Genomic DNA, 22,486 nt, shown 5'->3' with positions numbered 1-22,486 from the left:
TATAACGTGATTTTTTAAAACCATTTTTCACTTAACTTCTATTTTCACAAAATAACTCAACACTATTACGAACAAAAATAAAATTATTCAATATAAAATGCAAAAAAACAATTCCAAATTAATATTTCACCTTCTGGTTTAATTAAATAACAACCGCGTCCGATTGTCTTACTATTCTCTGTTGAAAACATAAAAAAATATTTTGGAATACGTTCGACACATTGGTACTGAAAACAGCTAATCGGTAAATGAAATGAAACCGATTCTTCTACATTCTGTGACTAAAAATACACTTCAAAATAAACGACTGGAAAAACATAAACAATGGAAATATGCATGTGTCATAATGTCATCAATATTCAGTAGTATTATCTATAATAAATAATTCTGAAGATAAACATTCGTATACCAGAGTTACAGTGATTTTATTGATCGAATGACTGATATTAAAGACTTGTAAATATTAAATTGATATATAAGAAATATTCGGTGAAGGACAATATAAGAATAGTATTTTAGAACAGTGGCGCTACTGATATTTTCAATAAAAATCATATACAGCATAAACATTTTTGTTGAAAAATTCCAATAAAAAAATTATTAATGCAATTATTGTTAATGATATATTTGAGTCATATATTTGAGCAACAAGTACAAGGTAAATGTTATTCAAAGCTCTCTAGTTATGACCGTCAAATTTTGAGTAATTCTGCATATATACTTTTAATATCAAATAATATGAACTCTGAAAGACTACCATTATGATTTTTGCTATTATAATTTGCTGGTTAGTTTAAAAGATGGTTAAAAATATATGGAATAGTAAACGAAACTATTTTATTCGAAAATTATCATTTTTGAACCAAATAAAGAATAGCAGAAGATCCAAGATAGTTCGCAATGCCGTCTACAGATAGATTTCTTAAAAAAACAGTTTTAAATAAAATATATATAAAATACATCTAGACAAGAAGAAATAAATATGTGCTACCTACTCGTAATAAATCATGATATGAGAAGTAACCCAGTATATTTAAAGAGTTGATGTATTTCAAACAATAACTACAAAGGAAACAAATAATCTACGGTTGGAACTTAACACTTAATTAAACATGAACACCCTTAATGCAATACGGAAACATTCTAAACTCGTCTAGACTTGGCCAGTGCTCAATTAGTCTTCTAGTGATGAATAAGAATATTTATTAAAGTCTGTTTTTGCATTCATACAAATGAGAAACAAGGTAATTTGATGAGAATCAACAATTTTGTTCAATATTTTTATATTATTATTAATATGATTATATTAAGAACCACTAACTGGGGACAAAACTCGTCAACTGCTATGTTTTTTTAGAGTAAATATCTGAAAAAAAACGTTGAAAAGATATAAACTATCATCCTGAACTGCCAATATACAATAAAATATTCCCCACTAGTTATCACTTTTATAGATCATTTTAGGTAAAGATTAAATACATATATTTTGATTGAATAGAAGAGAAAAAAAAACAGATAAATATCAAATAGAATATCACGGAAAGTGCCTATCAAAAAGTACAAAACACTATAATCCAAAATGTATCTGGATCATACGCTTTTTATGCCCAAAGTGGAGGGAGCAAAAAGAGAAAAGATGACAAATGAATAAAGCTGAGAAAATAAGATGATATTAAATGTAATAAAATAACACGAACAAAATTTAGAGAGCAAATCATTATATAGACGACACTAACGGTTCATATATTAGTGTTGGATGTTTAAGTTAGTTTATTATGAATATATATTTATTAATTACATCTTACATTAAATATACTTCAAATATACGTACTTAAATATACCTCAAGCAAGGCGAGTACGAAACTAATACATCAGTATGTATTTCCCAAAATTATGAATATATAACCAAACCAAACTAATGAAGAATTATAAACCGATATATACGAAATCTTAAGTTACATGAATAAATACTAATTCGTGTGGGATTCATCCTCACTTTTCTTTAGTTTTGCTCTTTACTTGATTTTACATCAAGAACAGTGATAACTGTTGCATCCATCTAGATTTTAACGATACTGCAGATCTAATTGTGGTTTAATATTAGTGAAACCTTATACCAGGTTTACCGGAAAGTCATTACCAGTTTTTTCGAAAAAAAAAAACTACATGATACTCAAGAAAATATAAAAATGTATTCATTCGAAGTATTGCCCATTCGATTCTATACATTTTGCCATTCTAAAAAAACGGTTTGTGCTTTGAGCAAAACCATCCATCGAAATTGGCCAAGTGCTGCTCTGCAAGCGCGTGTCCCATTGATGCGAAAAGCAGATAGTCGGACGGGGCAAGGTCTGTAGAGTACGGCGGGTGCGATAATATGTCCCATCCAAGTGCTTCCAACGCTTCCTTGATTGGTTTTGTAAACCACTTTACCGTGTCTTCGAGGCCATTCTGGACTTTTACGATCAATGCATGGTTCAAATTGATCTGGTTCCTCATTTAAGTAGCACATAATGGGCAATTCCGTAGCTAAATCTTATGTAAATGAGTAAAACTGTTTTATAGTGGATGTTCAGCTTCATAGTAATATCGGGAAATGAAATACGTCGATTTTTCGATATATTCAAGAATTTTATCAACTTTTTTTGAAGCCCAATAAGTGAATGAAACACTTATATATTGTCGCCTTTCAAAGGCGTTAAAATATGGCTTCATTGAATGAGTATTACTAGCGATATATAACTTTGATGTATTAGGAAAAACTCAAAAACATTTCACCCAACCCAACTTTATACAACCAAAACGATTTAGTATTGAATTTGATCGGCCGGCTTTCCCAGATGATAACCATGATTTTTTTGCGCTTATGGTTTTCAAAATAAATCCACCTTTCATCACCCGTCACTATTCGATGCAGAAATAATTTCCGATCATACCTTTGAAGCAGCATTCCACAGACGATTTTTCAATTTTCCATTTGCATGTCATTCAATTGATGTGGCACCCATCTTCCCATCCTTTGGATTTTCTCCATTGTTCGTAATCGAACGTTAATAATTTCTTGGGCCACATTTAACGCTTCCGCCTAATATTTTTGTGTTTGGGTTGGGTCTTCACTCAATAACTCTTGCAGTTTCACATCTTTAAACTTTTTCGGTCTACTAGAACATTATTTGTCTTGCACATCGAAATTATCACTTTTGAGTTTTCGAAACCACGCCGCACATGTTTTTCAGATTAGAGCATACTCACCGCAAGTTTTTATCAGCAAACCTCAAATAAATGCACTTTTTCAAGCACAAAATGTAACATTTCCAAAGAGATATAAATCTATGACGGTGTTACTTTCGCAAAATATAACGCGAATACCTTGACATATGTGTCAAATCATAAAATTGTATACTTCAGCTGGCGACACCTGTTAGTTTTTCCGTAATGACTTTTCAGTACACCTGGTAAATATGCTTATATCAACTTATATAAATAATTTTACTACCACTTAAAAAAGGAATCGCACTAGGTGGGTGTGAATGAATTACCAGTGATGTACTGGTCGCACAACGTAACATATATTAATGTATTTATTCCAACCAATACAACCTTTTCTTCTGGTTTATTAATTTATAAATTTCGTTGTATCTCAAAATATCTTATTAATATTCATATATTTATTTAGAACATAAAAATAAGAATGTGTATTAAAAAATATGTAAAATGTTTAAATAAATGTTTAAATTAAGAGGTGTTTCACTAAACCTAACCATTATCTAGTTCCACAATTTAGAACCATTTAGCCAACTGTTTTTTTTGGAATAGTATTTGCAAGTACTTACTTCTCTAAAATTTATCAAAATAAAGGGCCAAAATAATGTTTGCCGGTTTATAACCTGTAATGATTATAACTAATATTTTGAATAATTTAGCGTACTTCAGCAATAGTGATAAGACTTGAAAGCAATAGTGATAAGAGATTTTAACTTTTACCTATAAATGATTGTGGTTATATAACTTAGTTTTTAGATATAGTATAATGTTAAAAGAAGTTATATTTGGTAACGTTTTTGTTCAATTATTTTATTTCGATTAGAATTTTCTTGTATGTCAAAGCCAAACTGAACTAAAACTCAGAGTTGATGCGGCAACATTGTAATGTTTCGACGTCACAAATATCTACGACGCATTACTAAAAAATAGACTATATATTCGCCACAAACAATGGAATGGATTTGGATTAATACCAACCAAGAACCATAATTTCCTCAAATGCTATTCAACGCATTTTTACAATGATAACCGATTCTATTCTCAATAAACAATTGGCCCTCATAACTAATTATTAAAATAAAAACATAGTAATGTACTAAAAACCACATTAGTTATGTCATACGTAAGAGATGTCTGGATAATTAAATCAAGTAAATATAAAGAATAATATTAATATATAATTCGTAGACGAACACAAACTCTGCGCAATACAATAAGGATACACAGTAGGTCTCACACAAGGTCCACGTTCGCGTTTCCAACAAAACAAACATCGCAAACTATTCGGTCTAAAATCCAGGAACCGTCTAATTTCAATATCAAACAATCTAGATTATGAGCAACAATATTCAAAATGTCTCGTAATTTCCAAGCAAACATACCTAAAATGCTTAGTATTGTGGATAGTCTTACTTAAACATGCATATATACAAGTCCTTATTAATCAGAAAGAATATAAATTCTAACAGAAGTAATAAACATGTATAATAGTATATACATCTTGTTTAGAAAGAATCTTGTTTATTCATATACGTCAAATTTATCTCCCAAGTAAGTCCGTCATGCACTGCTGCCGACACTGTTTCCAATCCCTAAGACACTTTCAGAACTATTTTGGGGCAGTCTTAACGATTCACTTGTTTTAAAGATTCTCTTTTAATCCCACTTATATTCATTTAAAAAATAATGGCCTTTCAAGTAAATTTATAAATTTTAGTGAAGAAAAATGTCATGCGGGGTCATACCCGGAGAATATGGAAGCTGAAGTATTATAACAATGTAACAACGTAGTGTAAGCATTCTTATATTTCCTATATTCTCTATTGATTTAACAATGATTAACATTAATGTGATTCAACGATCTTGTATAATTAATTTTTTTAATTTTTCTGTTATTGATATGCTAAGACGATTCATACGTTCGTCATGATTAACGCCTTCACGGCCATTTTTAAAGTACTTATACCACTCGCAAAATCTTCTTTTAATCACAATAAATCCATTCATAAATACACGGCAACAAGGTTTTTGAAAAACTACATGTTTCATTACATATATTGTCTAGTAGCTGTAGTTTATACAAGTTTTTTTCAAGGTTTTATTCAAAATAGTCGCCAAAATTTATTTATTATCATTATAATCAATGTCAAAGTAATTTAGTTCATTAAAAATTAGAAATGAAATATCTGAATTGTCTCTTACAGTAACACAGAACGTCACGTCTTATTAAATTATTATACAATATGATTCCTTAGAATAATTTTTATTACAGAATATCTAATAAAACAAACAAAAGATTACCAAATTAAATAAAAGCCTATAAATCTATCTCAATACTAGCAATCTCAAATTCAAATCTATCTCAAAATATCTAAGGTGTGAAACAATCAAAGGTATTGAATTCACGTTGAAAATAATAAAACGAATAATATAAAAATATATAAAATAAGAAAAGATAAAACTGATAGAGAAAAAATTTAACAGCTACACACCAGTTCGGATTTATTAACAAATATTCACCAATTGGCCAGGTTCATAGAATAACAGATATAATTTAAAAAAATCCTATGAACGTGAAAACGTACCAGGTATATTCTTAGCACAAGCTATAGAAAATGTTACCGAAACAACACACTGAACTATTAAAATCTTATATTACAGCCAGAATGATAAGAGTCAAACAAGAGGAAGCCTACTTTACAATAAAATAAGCTGAAGCAGGTGTACAAGAAAGTGTATTGGAGCCAATTCTTTACCTACTCGACCCATGTGATATACCAAAAAAGGAAAATATCGCGATGGTTACATTTGCTGATAACACAAAATTATAACAGGCAACTAACAATATACATAATTAGATCCTTCATCACTTGGGACTTACATCAATTGGACCAGTTCATTTATAATCAGACTGCATAGACACCAATAACAATAAATAATATTATCATTTCATACAGCAGCAACGGAAATAATGAATCTTAATGCAAAACTTCCCTGGAATATGGTATATGGACATACGGAATTCAATTATGGGGATGTTCCGCGAAAAGTAATATAAATATAATACATGTTTTCCAGAACAAAGTCCTGAGACATATTGTAGGTGTACACAGATATTACAGGACTGATTACTTACACCTATACCTTCAGATACCGACTGTCACTCAGGAAATCAAGAGTATTGCAAGGAGACACGGACTCAAAAGAATCAAGCCATTTAATCTTGTGTAGTGTGGAACACTTAATAGAAAAACAGCAGTGCATAATAAGCATTATTCCATCACAAGCTAGAGGGCAGATGGGTACTCCTAGATATATAACTAGATTTGATTTTAAAAACAAATTGTAGATTAGTCGGCAAGCGATTAGTAAGAATGTAATAAATACATTTTAAAGATTAACATCAGATGAAGAGTAACCTAAAACGCATAACCTTGTAAAATAGTGGAAAGAGCCTTCAACCACAAAATCGGACAATGATGCCAAAGGAGTGGCCACTAGGCCGAAGGCCAAACGGAAGATTATTGTCTTGATCTACAGCCTCGAGGTCAAAGCGTTTACGCCACCACAGTTTTAAATTTCAATCAAATTCACATACTTAAAATATCTAGAAACTTCGAATATGTATTGTTCTTTATTTCCCTCAGGATTTAATCCCGACGAGTCGATAATATGTGTTATTGCTCAATGAATTCGTTGGTTAAAGATTATTGCAGACCAAACCAACCAGCCCTTATACAATTCTAAACCAAGATAAAAATAAAAATAAATAACAAAACCGAATCATTTACGGATTATAGTCATTAAATAACTCATAAAAAGATTTATTTCAACTGTGTTTACTTAATAAGCCAGTAAATAATTCATCGGTAAACATAAAATCACTTATTTAAATTAGAATCCATGTGACTACGTTCTGTACACAAAGCGAATATAACTAAACTAACATAATGTTAGAAGCAAGTCTGTTAATATTATACACAGATACACATTCCGAAAGACAACATGAAAACTCATTTCCTTAATCTAGAGAATATTTTCACTACCGGTCACGTGAAACGGGATATATAACAGTGTTTTCTTCAAATATGAAATATTTTATAATTTAATCTGTATGGGATATAAGAATACAAAAATCCTTACATAGTCGTTAACCATATCCGGTCCCATGTCGAGCATAGTTCGGTATCCTCTCAAAAATTCGTTATCCAGCTCGACCGTGCACCTAGAACCTTTGACGTTGATAATCTCCGCAAAAAAATAAAACCAAAACAGATTTTTCCAAAACACGCCGTCACAAAATCAATCACTTAACCACTGACGACCGATCGTCCACCATCGGAACCAACTCGTCGGGAGGATTATCACTCGCGTTCGTCCAGAAAAAAAAACAGAGACCAAAACGACAGAAGAAATGACCAATCCGCACCAACCCCTCTTTTTTCTATGCAGGGGACGTCGACGACGACGACGGCTACGAATACGGTCGACACAGGAGCAGCATGCAGAGCGGATGGGCGCTCGGAACCGTTCGGTCTAATCGAAGAATGAAACGAACCGAAACGAAGTACGGAACGCGTGTAACGCGACAGTCGGGCGCGTACTGTCCGCTCGACGAAAAAAACCAACGATACAGGCGGCGGCGGCGGTAACCACATCAGAGGCGCGCGCAGCCTTCGATGTTGCCGAATTAATTTCGGAAATTTCACTTTTACTTTTGCATCTTCACATACAAGGTACGCGTTAAGGGAAAAAAGGATAAACGAGTGACGATTTAAATATTATCACTACTTCAAAAATAGTAGGTGAAATCTTAACTAGATGTATTTAAGATAAGACCTATAAAGATAAAAAAGATAAATAATCCACATTTGCTAATAACACCATAATTGATTTCTGATAACTTCAAGATTCATAACAAAACTGAGTACTAGTCTAGCTATAAATAATCAAACTTGATAACATAGTCGTAACTCAATAAAATATAAATAATCAAATGTTTAAATATTGAATTATATATTTAACAGTTTTTTTATTTACAAACCACAGACCCAAAAGACAAACACTAGTCCGCCAAATAACTACCAACAAGTATAAAAAATATCACATTTGTCAGAACAGAATCAGAATTGATTTCCGATAATTTCAATATTAATTAACAAAACTGAGTGCTAGCCAACGTTCATATTTCTCCCCTTGAGTTGAAGAAAACAGTTGTAAGCAAGTTTTCCGGTTGATGGACGAGTTTTGGGTTTGACTGGGTAGCCTTTTGATTCGAGAATGTAATGATGAACCCACGTCTCATCACAAGTGGCAATACGCCACAAAAAACTTCCCCTTCTTGTCAAAATGGATTCAGATGTCTCTAACCCCTCCGACCTGACCTGTTTTTGATTTTCTATCAACAACCTTGGAAACCAGCAAGCACTAATTTCAGTAGAGCCGAATTGATTAGTCATGATGGAGTGAATACTTCCATAGCTGATACCCAATTCTGATGAGATGTCTTCAGTCTTTAACCGGCGATCACCTTCAATAAACACTGGAACAGCACGTATGTTGTTATATGGGAGACTTGTTCGTGGGCTTCGATCATGACTATCATTTTCGACACGTTCTCGTCCATCCATGAATTCTCTGAACCACGTATACATTCGATTCTGAGACAGTGTAGCATCCCCAAACTGTGCCTTCAAAAGAGTGAAAATTTCGATTAACGCCTTCATTGGTTAATACCTTTATGATGATGCCTTGTGCAACAGACGAAGGTACCTCCTGCTCAGTCATGGCTGTAGTCAGACAGAACCGAGCACAGCAGCTACCCACACCGGTTTCTCTCCTCCTCATAAAGCAAAGAACACTCAAACATCGAATCCTCTAGATAGGAATTACGTCCGAAGCTAAATAGTAAAATTACCGTTTATATTTGATTCCTCCTCGTATATTTAAAAGAAATGTTTTATTATAAACACCAGCCCGCGAAATAACTATCAACAAGTATTTGACAAAAAAGTTTGTGCTTCGTATAAAAGCATATGTAGTCTATTCAAAGTTATTGTATACATACGTCATATAAATTTGTGACGTCAAAACGTCACAATGTTGCCGCATCAACTCTGAGTTTTATTTCAGTTTGGCTTTGACATACAACAAATAAAATTCTAATCTAAATAAAATAACAAAAATGTTTTTTCAAAATTTACAAATAATAGATTACAATCAAGCATGTTACTGAAAAGTAATGCACAGATGATTCTAAAAAGGAAAAAATTACTTTCAGTAACGCATTAATATCGCTAGTGCCATCTTCTACTGTAAATTGATTAGTGATAAAATTCCGTGGTTTTGGGCCTGGGAAAGCCTTAACTGTTAATGAGACGTATAACGGGTGTCCCATCACTATCACAGACCATGAACATCGCAAACTCATTGGTGATTTGATTCAAAATTACCGGTAAACCACCCAAAGCATAATCATATTAAAATAACCAAAGAACGCGCCAGCTTTACAACATTATTGAATAATAGGAAACTAAAACTTGTGCACGATGGATATCACGCCATCTCACAGATGAGAACTAAGAACATGGGTTGAATTGCTAAACAATCTCTGGGTGGATTTCGCAGTGGTCAGACGACAGATAGGTTCTCCTTCTGGTTAGCACTTTATGTGTGAGGTTGTTTGTAATTGTGATCGTCCATAAGAGTGCCAAATCCGACAATGCTGGGTAAGACCGGATGTCTATTGGGATAATTTCTCTAAAGTTGATAACTCGCCAGTCGGTGGGCTTAATGACTAGGGCCGAGGGGTTTGGAGCCAGTAAACCCGACCATGAGTTGATATAAACAAGACATAGAGAAAATAATTGAACAAAAATGTTATGAAATATAATTCATTTTAACATTATAGTACATCTAAAAACTACAGTTAATTATACAGCCACAATAGTTTACAGGTTAGAGTTATAACCTCTTATCACTATTGCTTTGAAGAATTTTGCATGCGTCTGACAATCGGACGACATTGACAGGCTCATTCGTTTACGTGTTTCAGACAGCATTGTGTCTCTTTTGATCTAGAATAAAATGAGAAGGAAAATACTGTCTGATTCTGAAACGAATTTACAAATTGCGGCAGGCAACACATTAGACATCTTGATGACGCATGTACAAAAAAAACTTGAATAAACTATACAACGAAATTTCATATATAAAAGAAAATTTAAAACAAGTTCTATGTTATGCATGTTAATACATACAGATCAGCATAAAAAGTATAGAGGTCGGTATAGAAAACAGTTGTGACCAATTTAGAGACAAAAAGAACTGAAAATCTATTAAAGCTCGCTTTTCAAATTATCTATTCCCGGAACATCTCTGACAGAATGTATGGGTATTACTCTTCAGCCTACCTTTGTAGATAGTAGATACCTATTTTCAAAACTGTCAATTAGAATAATACTGTTTGTTAAACTGGAAATGGAAACATAATTGATAAACTAACTAAAACTTAATTGATAATATAAATAAAATAACGTTGAAATCAATAAAACAAATGTACAAAAAAATGAAGTGAGCGAAAGATAAACGGGTGGCAAAAGTAGAACGCGTTTATTACCGAAGCTAGCGAGTTCAAGAAGAAACCGGAAAGGGTAAATATTGCTTTTAGTTTCGAGTACACTCGGACAAAATGGAAGCATGCCCGTCCTCTTTGCGTCTGTATACATCAAGCAAACACACAAATTTAAAACATACAATATAAATGCACTTTCCGAGTCGTGATTTAACAACCCTGGAAACGTTCGGTGTATCTACGTACGTCTTTAGTTTACATTTTCAATTTCGTTTTTTTTTAATACGAATTTAATTATATTCTTGCCATATTCTATATGCTTGTACATACGCTATATTCGAATAGTTTTTTTAGGAACATTTTAAGGATTTAATTTTAATTAGTTTATTACGGTTTCAAATGAAAAGAAAGAGGTTCTGTGGCATATTGTTACTAGCGATGAAAAGTAGACCTACTGCAAGACTATACCAAGCGCAAAAAGTCATGTATTAGTACAGGAGAGCCATTCTCATTGATAGCGAAACGTATATTCATGGCCTTAAACTTATGAAAGTTTTGCATATGGTGGCATGAATTAGGCGTATTGTATAGTTTAATAGTTTTAACAGTGCCATATTATTCCTTGGTAGGATCTAGTACGAGAATATCAACGGCAAAGCCATGGGTTAGTTCGATATAAGAATCAGCATCGACACCGAAGTGGAATATTCATGGTCGTAAAGTATTGCTGTGCATATGGTAGGATCACCAAGGTTTAGTATATTACAAGTTGCTAAAATCGAATGAAACTTGAGGTATCTCAATATTCCAATCAAGTTAGCCATATTGTTGTTTAAGTATGTTACAATATGCTTTTCACTAGCTCCGAAGTTACTTTGAATCAAATCAAATCAAAATTTGCGATTCATTATTTCATGATGTACTTCATCATTAATTATAATTTTTTTAGATTGGCTAAAATTAAGTTGGATTAACAATTTAATGCATAATAGCACTAACAATGGCATCGTCACCATAAGAGCCTTCAAACGTAGACTAGTCTCAATAGGAGTTACTTTGTATAAATGAAGAATATTACTTTTACGTGCCACTTTACGTTTTTTGTGGTCATTTTTTATTACCCTCGTAGTTTATCTTTTATGGTTCAAATATCCAATTATCCTTATGTTTCAAGTAATTATTATGATTGAATCACGTAACCTTAAATATTTAATAGAACATTATACAATTCTTGCTTTTTAAATATATCAATAGGGAAATCTATGCATATTTGTATACTATATTTTCAGGTTATTAAAACATTTCAATGAAATAATAGTCATTAAAATTAAACTGGCCATTACTAGTTTTATTTGGATACTTTTAGATGTCGAATACCTCGATGATTTAAGTAGAATGTTCTTCACAAACCATCTTTATAAATAAATATTTATAAAGAATTACAGAGAACACATAAAAGACAGAGAACACATAAAAGAACAGATAAAAGTCTCTTAAAAAACGTAAACTATAATCCGAACCAAAAAGGGAAGAGATTTACAACAAAAAAGAATAAACTATTGAATGTTTCTTAGTAGTCTCAAAACTAAACCTTAGAGTTAAATTTCAATATAACCAATAAAGACATTAATACCAATATCTGACCCATTTCCCAAGTCCACTCGATAATTCAATAAGTTTGATCACAGAACCATGTGGAAAATTAAAAACAGCTAATAGAAAAAAACCTGAAAGAAACAAAGGATCTAACTGACAACTGATAAAAAATAAATAAATTGTAAACATTCATAACAATTTCAAATTAATTAAGAACTATGTTCAATTAATATTGACTTTAAAGATATTTTTTGATTTGCAACAAAAAATACCAAATTTTCTGCTTCGCTTCGTTTCTCTCCCTTTGTACATCAGTCACATCATGAACGAAAATCCTATTTTTTGTAAGAAACCACTCGGTTAAACGTCAGACAACATCTAAACATACTTTCACAAGATTAACGAGGCTTTTAATTACTTTATCTTTTCACTACTTTACGTGAATGTTTACTTTTTTCCAGACTGTGTCAATTATATATTATTTCTCTGAAAATTGTGGAACAATTGTATAAAAACACACATACAGATGAAATAGCTGCGCAAGCGTTTTCTGTGTTCATTTGAGCTCAAAGATGTAAAGAAGACAAACTATTAAGTGTAAAATTAAGTATCTTACGTCCAGTCCTCACTATTAATTGAAATAATTTATTTTAATACAAGCGAAAATGCGATCATGTGATTTTGCAACATGCATGTATGTATTGTATCTGGACACCACCACAGAATTCATCTTACCTAGCCTAGTTACTGACGTGAGATGCATGGTTTTCGATGATATAATGTAAATGGTTGTTTGTGCTATTAACCTGTTAATAATTATCCCAAGTATGTCTACGTTAATTTGATAATATAAAAATAGATAAACCAAGACCTTTGCTTTCCAATATCCACCCTCATTCAATATGTTAAAAACCCGCATACTATTGTTAACATTAAAAACTTATCGGTTTTATACACATATTAACATCGACTTTAAAATAGCAATAAAAAAGTAATACTGGTATCAAGATAAAACATTGTAATGATACAGAAGTAATTTCAACTTTGTAGTTTATAATAAAACAAATGTATAACATAGCGTGTGACAATTCATTCGCGGCCGTACACTTTCGTACTATCACCAGAACAATTATCGACATTATCAAGCGCAATATCCACAATCAAATTCATGCTATGCATTTGATTAACTTAATGAATTTTTAACAAAAATTTAGCTAACGGAAATTAAAAAAAAAATTTGGAATAAATATGAAAGACCTGTCCTTTTTCTCATGGTAATAGGGCATAAACGGTATATGTTAGAAAGCAACTACATCTGCTACGAACTGTCGTCGATAGTGTAGATTATGAAAGGACTACATAGAATATAAACATGCTAAAAAAAACACAAAACATCTATATAGCATAAACACAATTATTAGAAAACTTTTCAACAGTTAAAAAGAATATTTAAAATTTACTATAAATATCTCATTTGTTTTGTTTCACAAATCATTCATAATAGCCATCAGTTGTTTAAATCGCCTCGGTTACTTCAATTATACACAACCCCAGTAATTATTCAAGCTAATTTGCTGTCAAAACCTCTTGCAACTAATATCTAATATAATATCCTCAACAGATCAAATCGACCCCATACTTTATATCAAAATCAGAATTACCTTTAATTTTTACATTTTCACTTCACAACTATTACCAATATGCCCTAAGCAAAGTTTAACAAATTAATTTAATTTAAGTTTTAATGACGTATAACGTGAAATAGGATACTCTCAAACACGAGCTTTAAATTGAAATTTGATATTTTTGAAATTTATAGCAAAAAAATAAATCCAGGTAAACAAAATACGTCTGATTGAACAAAGAGAATTAACAACAGTGAAACAATGATTTTACATGGAAAAATAAATTAATTAACCAACATATATCAGAAATGTTATTAAAACATGCAAATTAACTTGTATTATAATAAGTTAAAAATTTCGACTACTTTATATTACACTTGGCAACGTTCAAACTGCAATGCCGAGTACATGTTGCGGATTGACCTGGTAGAATTCGCAAACGAATAGATGGATGCAGGTGATGACATAGACATTCGCTATCATCACTAAAGATATTCCAGTTATGTACACATTTTAAAATAATTTTCAACCTCCATCAATTGCAATAGATAATAAACCTAAAAATACATATAACCGTGTGATGTAGAGCAATTTAATAATTATATGGATTAAACTCCATAATTAAACTTAATTACAAAGATTATGAGTGCCAAATAGTGACTGAGAAAAGCATTTTGCTACATTTTCAATCAAACAATTTGGACTAAAGAAACCAACAACGAATTAAATGTATTCAGTGGAATAGCTAATGATTCCAATAGAATAAAAAAATGAGATGCCAGAAACAATAATGGTAAAAGCATAAACATCAAAATAAAAAAGCATATATTTTAAAATGTTAGTGAAAATTAATCTTAAAAACGAAATAAATTGAAAATTATATTGATTACATAATTCCCAATAACTCATTATGTGATCAGCTGCATTCCCTAGTTTATTAAAAATCTAGTAAAACAGGACAGATCCAAGCTTAACTCTTTCAAACTTTCGCCGAAATTGAGGGCTATAAGACACTACAACCACTATTGGCAACAGTGTGGCTAAAGAATAAAGCGGTCGTCAAACAATAAACTAGCTATTGTTGTACACATTCAGTTGTTTACGTCTGATAAGGATTTAGAAAATGAAAAGTAATAAACGCCGCATCTATGATAATTTGAAAAAAAAACCCAGTACCAAGCCAATAATTACATATAAAAAACTACATGCCATTTTACTGTGGTGTACACATTAACAAGATATAAACTGTTAGGAAACATTAGTTGTTAATGGTTAGGACAATAAGACTACAATTTAAAAACCAATTCATTAAACTGTTTAGAGTGAAACAGAAAACATAATAAAAACCAAATAATCTACTACATAATAAATCCAAATAAAAGGCAGAATTTCAAATTTTTAGAAATTGCAATAAATTAAGCTGTATGGCATCGGACACACTATATATATCCACGTCAATGCTGTAGCGTGCTCACGTACGTCAAGCCTTACTTCGAATTATATGCCATACATATTTCTCGTCACCGAAGATATCAAATTACAGATTAACAAAACACCAATTGTTGGAAGTTAATTCAATGAAAACTGTTAAAAACTTATAGTAAACATTATAACCATAATACCATTTGTTTCCATGTTTTGGAGTTTCTGGAATTTTGGAATTACATAAAAATAGGTAATAATCTATTCCTAATTTAAATTTGCAAACAATCTTTCAAAATAAATTAACAGAAATATATTAGGGAACTTAAAGTTTTATATTATTTAGGTTTTAATTGTTGAATTTACAAATTTAATTATTTCATTATTGTTAATTAATTAAGACCTCTGAAAAAGATGAGAACACTATTTATATTTCTTATATCTATAATATAAATAAACAAACAAGTATCAAATAAATCAAATTAAAAAAAATATATTTATGGTATTAATCAGATTTGTCGGAAATATTTTGCACGAAAACAACTACAAATCTACAATAGTATATTAAACGTCAATTTCTACATTTATCTTGATTCCAGCTGGCCTGTTCAATTTTTACTTTAGAAAATAAAATATGCTCTTTCTGTTAACACAGCTGTATCAAGTTACCTGGGTTCTCATTTTACCTTTTGCTTCAGGGAAACGTGCATACATTTCCCGTTCCAGGCAATATATTTCTTCCACCTCACGTTTCTCTCAAAGTATATCCAGTAACTTTTTATCAGAATAATTATCTTAAGACTCCACTTAAACCATGATTTCTACACTAACATAAGATGCTTTATTAATGAAATTAGCGAAAATATTTTAAAATCTGGAATTGCATTAATAATATAATATTTCTTATCCTTGCTGTCTCTTTTAATACTTAATACAAAAAGTTTATTATTTTGTATTATTATTTGTATATTAGGTATATATACATATTATAAGTTTAAAAGTAAAATGTGTTAATCAATTTTTGAAAATTATAACAAAAAATAAATTTATTAATTGAGAAAAAATTATTATTTTAGAATTGTTTATGGAGTGTTCCAGAGTATTCAAAATGTATGAACTTATAATAGAATAGAACCCTAACTTAAAACCACAAATATCCAAAAGATTTGATACGATCTTGTAATTTTATATTTATTATGAATGAAGAAGAAAAGTTTTAGAATAATGAAAATAATAGTAGAACATGTGATTAAAAGCATACCAAGGTATACAAAACATTAAAATTTAATATATTGGATATAACATGTATAACCCACTGTATAGTAAATTCTTATAAACATATCTTACTCTATCAGTCAGTAACAAAACAAATTAAGGACCTATACAAATATTTTTTTAAAAAATTAAAATCAAAATGCAATTATTACTCTAAACATTCTTTATAAATAAAAACTGAATATAAATATTAATCATACATACTAATTAATTAAATAATATCATTTATACACGGCAGCCATTAACACATTAATATTACATGCAATCTGTAAATACAAATAAAAAAAAATACAAAAAGAAAAATATATATATTTATTAAAGTATACCGAATTAACAAAAAAAAAATATTTTCTGAATTTTTGAAGATTTTACTTATACAACTTAAGAGTTTCCAATTAAAATTAATAATAACAGGTTGAATTAACTGAATAAACTAAATTTAATTGTTGCATTAATACTGGCAATTGAAATTTTTTATATATATTATAGATATGCATTTATAAAAGTTAGTTTTAATTAAATAGTGATATGGTACTCACCTGCTGTTGTGCATGTCTCCAAGTTTGCTGTTGGGAAGCTTGCACAGCAGCCATTGCATGTATATAATTATGAAGGCCTCCTGGGCCATGAGGTGTCATTTGATGACTACCTGGTGTCATATAAATTAGCTGCTCTGGTGGTAATTGAGGCATTGGTGCTTTACTAAAATAAACAAAATAACTCAATAATACCAGTATATGTTACATACGTTTAAATTAGATAAAAAGATACAAAATTTTACAAAAATCTAAAAACTAAACTGACCTGTGACCTATATCATACAATGATGATGGTAAAGCCGCACCATAATGTGTTGCACCAGTAGGAATTCCTGTTGGAGGAGTTGGTACCTTTGGACCTTGCATTGAAGGAGACACAGAACTAGCTGCTCCTTGACCAAGTGATGGATACTTCCACTTATCCTGGTTCTAAAATAAAAAGCAGTAAAAATGTAATGATATTTTATATTGACAAAGACAATATAATTTAATTTTATCATTTAATTAAACCAATAACTATTCATGCTTTTTTAACTCAATAAATATCCATACATATACTTACATCAATAATACTATCATCTCCATGGGCCCACCTCAACTGCTTTGGACCAAAGGGCGGAAACTCAGGATCTGGGGCCCTCTGAAATACATATCCAACAGCAGCATCATCCTGGGTACGCTGAGGACCTCCCAAACCCCCTCCCCGGTCCATTTCGTTTTTCACAATTCCATCGCCATCTCCTCCACAACCGTTACCGAGCCACTTCATTGGTATCACTTAAAAATATAGTTAAATACAAAAAATTAATCATAAATGTTCATAAAATATACATAAATATAATATAAATAATAGGAGTGAATGGCATTAAGATTTAATAAACGAATATTATTTTAATATAATACATGAAAACATGACAACATGAATTAGTATAACGTTATCATATCTTGTGAAAAGAAAACATTTGTATACTTATAAAAAATGTTAGGTTATGTTGCTTTTTTAATGTTTAAAGTGTAAAACACAAGTGTCCAAAGACAAAATATCGAAAAACGTAACCTGCTTAAATATAACATAGAGAAAATCAATAAAATACAACCAATTTTAGTGAATTATTTAGCAAAGTTGACTAGATCGAAACAAACAAAACCTAGCTGTCAAATCCTGACAACTCACTTGTGTTTTTTATTTTATTTTTAAAACTAATACTTTACTTTATTATAACATTTAATGCAGTCTATCAATACGATTTCCCGATGAATATATCCCCTTTTTATAGATACTTTAATAAAACTGGGAGTGTTCAACCGTTGTTTACGGGATGACATATCAGATTCCCGGGTACAAACAAATTAATGGCGTTTGACAATCGATGGATTTAACACAAAGAAATGTTAGTTACACTATCATTAAATCCAATTTTATAGCTATAGAGATGTTAAGTTACATACCTTTTGTTCTTTAAGTCAAAATTTGAGCATGAGCAAACTGTATTATACGAATATTTTAATGTTCTCGATGTCGGCGTCGGCTTTGCAAGAGGTTTTCCCACTGTACACAAACACAATAATCGATCACAATTTTTACACTATTATTGATCTCACAACACAAAATATTATCACTAACTGTACAAGAAACTATTTACAATTTACAATGTTTACAAGATTCACTCTTTACGCCATTTATACAAAAGATTTTTGCGGATTTTAAAAATGACAGCAACTTTCAGAAAACTCGATCGCCATTTTAACCACATGCGCAGTAATAAACAATCAAAAATTTGCACTTTCATGCTGCAACTGTAAATACATCATATGCATGAATTTGTGTATATAAAGTAGACTAATACGAAATTTTCGTATATCTTTAGACAATATTGTTTAATTAAATTTTTGTATAAAAAAACCATATTACATTAATTTATGTGGTCAAAATAACATTCCTGTATATTGTGTATATTCCTGTATATTATGTACATTCCTGTAATTTCTGTATATTAGTTTGTATTATTTTCTAAATTATAGGTTATTGCAAATTATGCAAATAATTTATTGAAACGGTAAGTTTGACAGCACTATTATTAGAAACACAATTGCCACATCGAACCTTGACTGTCGAAGTATAATTAGCATAGTTTGAAATTGTCATATCTAATGATTGTTATATTACATTTTGTGCCTATTTACATCATCGAAAATCATTCATTCAGTGATGATGTACGTTTCTGCCAATGACATAGTGAACCATTTTAAACAACTTAATCTAAGTGATAGATAGTTAAAATAACTATGTTTAAAAATGTTTATATTGGCTATGTACTGAATTTATTTTTAATTCTAAATTATTATTAAATGGTAACTATTTCTAATAGGGCAGAGGTTTCTTTATTATTTTAACTTTTATTACAAAAAATATAAAAAATCAACCATCTTAGAAACAATTCCTAAATCATCAGAAATAAAATGCTAAAATATTCATAATTAAACAAAAAATTTAATCAGTAATGGTCAAGGCGACAGGACAGTCCTACTACTGCGATAGTCGCGGATTTAAATCCTGCTAGGGCATTGTTGTAAAATTATGTTTGTGATTATATTCATAAGACAAGAGTCCAAAATCCGGCAAGGAAAATGATCTCAGTCTTCAGAAAATGTCTTCTGGGATGATCTCTAAGTTGGTCACTTGCCAGTCGGTAAGATAGGCTTTATGCCGAGGACCGTAGCTCGAAGCCCACGTTAAGCACAAAAAATATATTGTTCTACGAGTTACCTTTATGTATCTTATTGTTCTTAACATAGTATGAATATTTTAAGGTTCCAATTATTGGTTAGCAGCCACGCTAATAACAAACATGTTCCTTATATTCTTCTATAGAATCTATAGAAGAAAAAGCTGGTAATAAATATGTACTCCTCATAGAAAAAGTAGTACCTATAAAATTCTGAAAGTTTTTATATGATTAAATTCTAAGAAATCAGATAAAATTGATTACTGTTAGTTTATAGAACACCCACTGGTTCTCAGACTAGTTAATAAAATTGAATTAATTTTTTATATCTCAAAAATGTTATGGCAAAATAATTAAAATGGACAAACAGGACGTTCTAAAATAAGCTTACAGTTTTTTTTAAATAATATATTATAGAAATAAAGATAAACTAATATAATAGCGAGAAACTATACCTCAAGTTTCATTTTCTTTCAATATTCGACTGAAATTCGTCAATAACGATTTTTCAAAATGGGTTGTTTCGGCTTGATCTAGAGTACACAAACATTTTCCGTAACACTATTATCATGCATTATAGAAGAAACCTTTTATTTATATTTTTCAAAATTCTAGCGTGTTAGTAATTAAGTTAAGCAGTTAGTATTAATAGCGTTGTAGAAGTTATTATAATCATTCATCCAAAAATGTACGTCGTTGATAATGAAGTTTTATAGTTTGAATGTACTGTTCAATCATGTAGCTAACTTGCCACGGTGATTTTTTATTTAAAAGCATATGACATACATATTACAGCGAGTTATTAACTATAATTATCTAGTAATTTTTCCTTCATATTGTTTTTAAAATCCAGAATAATATTCTAGACCTATACTTAAATAGCATTTGATGAATGCACTCCCACTGATGCACCCCACATAGTTTCAAAACATAACACAGTTTTCACAAATAAAACTATATATTAGTTCAAAAGGCATTTGTCGCTTCAAACTCTGGGTAAATCCACTGTGGTTGTAGTACTATTTACGAACTCTCAGCTAAAACAGGTGTACCACACGGAAGTGTATTGGAGCCAATTCTTTATCTACTCAACACATGGGATATACCACAAATGAAAAATAGCACGACGACTGTATTTTTTTTATGATATTTTACACGAAAATTACAGCAGACTAGTGATATAGACAACAAATTTAGCAATATAGGCAGAGGAAAATGTATTGCAGTTTATAAAATTGCTATTATACAAACACTTATTAAAACCTATATGGACATACGGAATTCAATTATGGGGATGTTCCGCGAAAAATAATATAAATACAAATTTTTCAGAATAAAGTCCTGAGGAATATTGTAGGTGCACCCAGATACTGCACTGACTGTCACTCAGGAAACCAAGAGAGTCGCAAGAGACGTGAGGAGAAGCGACTCAATTCTCCTGTCATCATCGAAGTAACACATTTCTTAGATAACACCAGAACAGGATACAAACTCAAAAGAATCAAACCATTTGATCCTACGTAGCGTAATATAGTAAAGTGCGTTTCATAGAAAAACAGCAGTGTTAACAGATAAACAATGTTAGAGACTAAGATAGGACCAATGGACCTTCCTAGATATATACCTAGATTTAAGTCATTGTAAAGATAAATTGTCGGTTAGCTGGCAACGACTAGTAACAATGTAATAAATAAATTTAAAAAAAATATTAATATCAGTTCTGTTTTGGTTTCAAGATTTGCTTCTATAATAACAGTTTATTGTGGAGTGTTAATATGGAGCAAAATACGTTTTTTTTAACGTGCTCTTTCCACTTGAGCTTGGCGTCCAGTGTCATCCCTACAAGTTTCCTTTTTTTTAAGTTTTCTCAATTATATCCGTAATACTATGTACCTGTGATGTATTGTCTGATCAATGTATGCTTCTAAAAACTGGTGAGCCGGAATGAGTTGCTATTCTTCAATAATGAGTTTGAGGCGTTTTCAGAATAACTTCTCGAATAATTGACATATGATTGGCAGCAGTGATGTTGGTCGATATGTTGTTAGGCGATTTACCAAATTTAAGGATCATAATAATTTCCGCAGTATTCCACTGCATAGGGACATATTGCAATCATAATGTGGAGTTAAATAGATTTATTAATTTAATTATGCCCTTTCTTGGATTTTTTATGTACTTGGCAATCGTAATTTGACATCAGTAGCTGATTCAACAACAATTTTCAAGTGTATATTCTCAATAGTAAGAATATCTTAGTGATTTGATTGATTTTCGTAATGTTTTCAGAAAGGTACGCTTATTAATTTACAATTAAATTTATTACTGTTGTTTATTAAATATATTTCTGTTAACTTGCATTAATTTATAAGCAATACTAGTGTGATTAAGTGTGTTTTGGTTCACTCACTTGTGTGGTTTGGTTAATTTCAATTTTTTGATTTGCTGCCTGATGTCCACTAGTAA

The 22,486-nt window shown here is 30.7% G+C and overlaps 1 protein-coding gene across 14 annotated transcripts in view; it reads right to left on the bottom strand.

Annotated features, from left to right (window-relative positions):
* Nucleotides 1-19,044, bottom strand: part of LOC143192891 (maternal protein pumilio) — a 434,284-nt gene extending 415,240 nt beyond the window's left edge. For 7 of the 14 annotated variants that reach the window (XM_076398665.1, XM_076398671.1, XM_076398666.1 and 4 more), the window contains exons 1-4: nucleotides 18,744-19,038; nucleotides 17,857-18,071; nucleotides 17,560-17,723; nucleotides 17,295-17,457 (exon numbers count right to left, since the gene is read on the bottom strand). In XM_076398665.1, coding sequence (XP_076254780.1) covers nucleotides 17,295-17,457; nucleotides 17,560-17,723; nucleotides 17,857-18,063 — 534 coding nt within the window. In that variant the 5' untranslated portion in view covers nucleotides 18,064-18,071; nucleotides 18,744-19,038. Of the gene's footprint in view, nucleotides 1-7,407; nucleotides 7,874-17,294; nucleotides 17,458-17,559; nucleotides 17,724-17,856; nucleotides 18,072-18,743 lie in introns of those variants that run through there. The other 7 variants (XM_076398670.1, XM_076398675.1, XM_076398677.1 and 4 more) reach the window with 4 other exon arrangements.
* Nucleotides 19,045-22,486: the final 3,442 nt, after the last annotated feature.

Source organism: Rhynchophorus ferrugineus, unplaced genomic scaffold (assembly GCF_030347505.1).
Source record: "Rhynchophorus ferrugineus isolate W39M unplaced genomic scaffold, kcgeb_rfMv2 rfM3, whole genome shotgun sequence".
Lineage (NCBI taxonomy): Eukaryota > Metazoa > Arthropoda > Insecta > Coleoptera > Curculionidae > Rhynchophorus > Rhynchophorus ferrugineus.
This window is presented reverse-complemented; position numbering and strand designations above follow the sequence as displayed.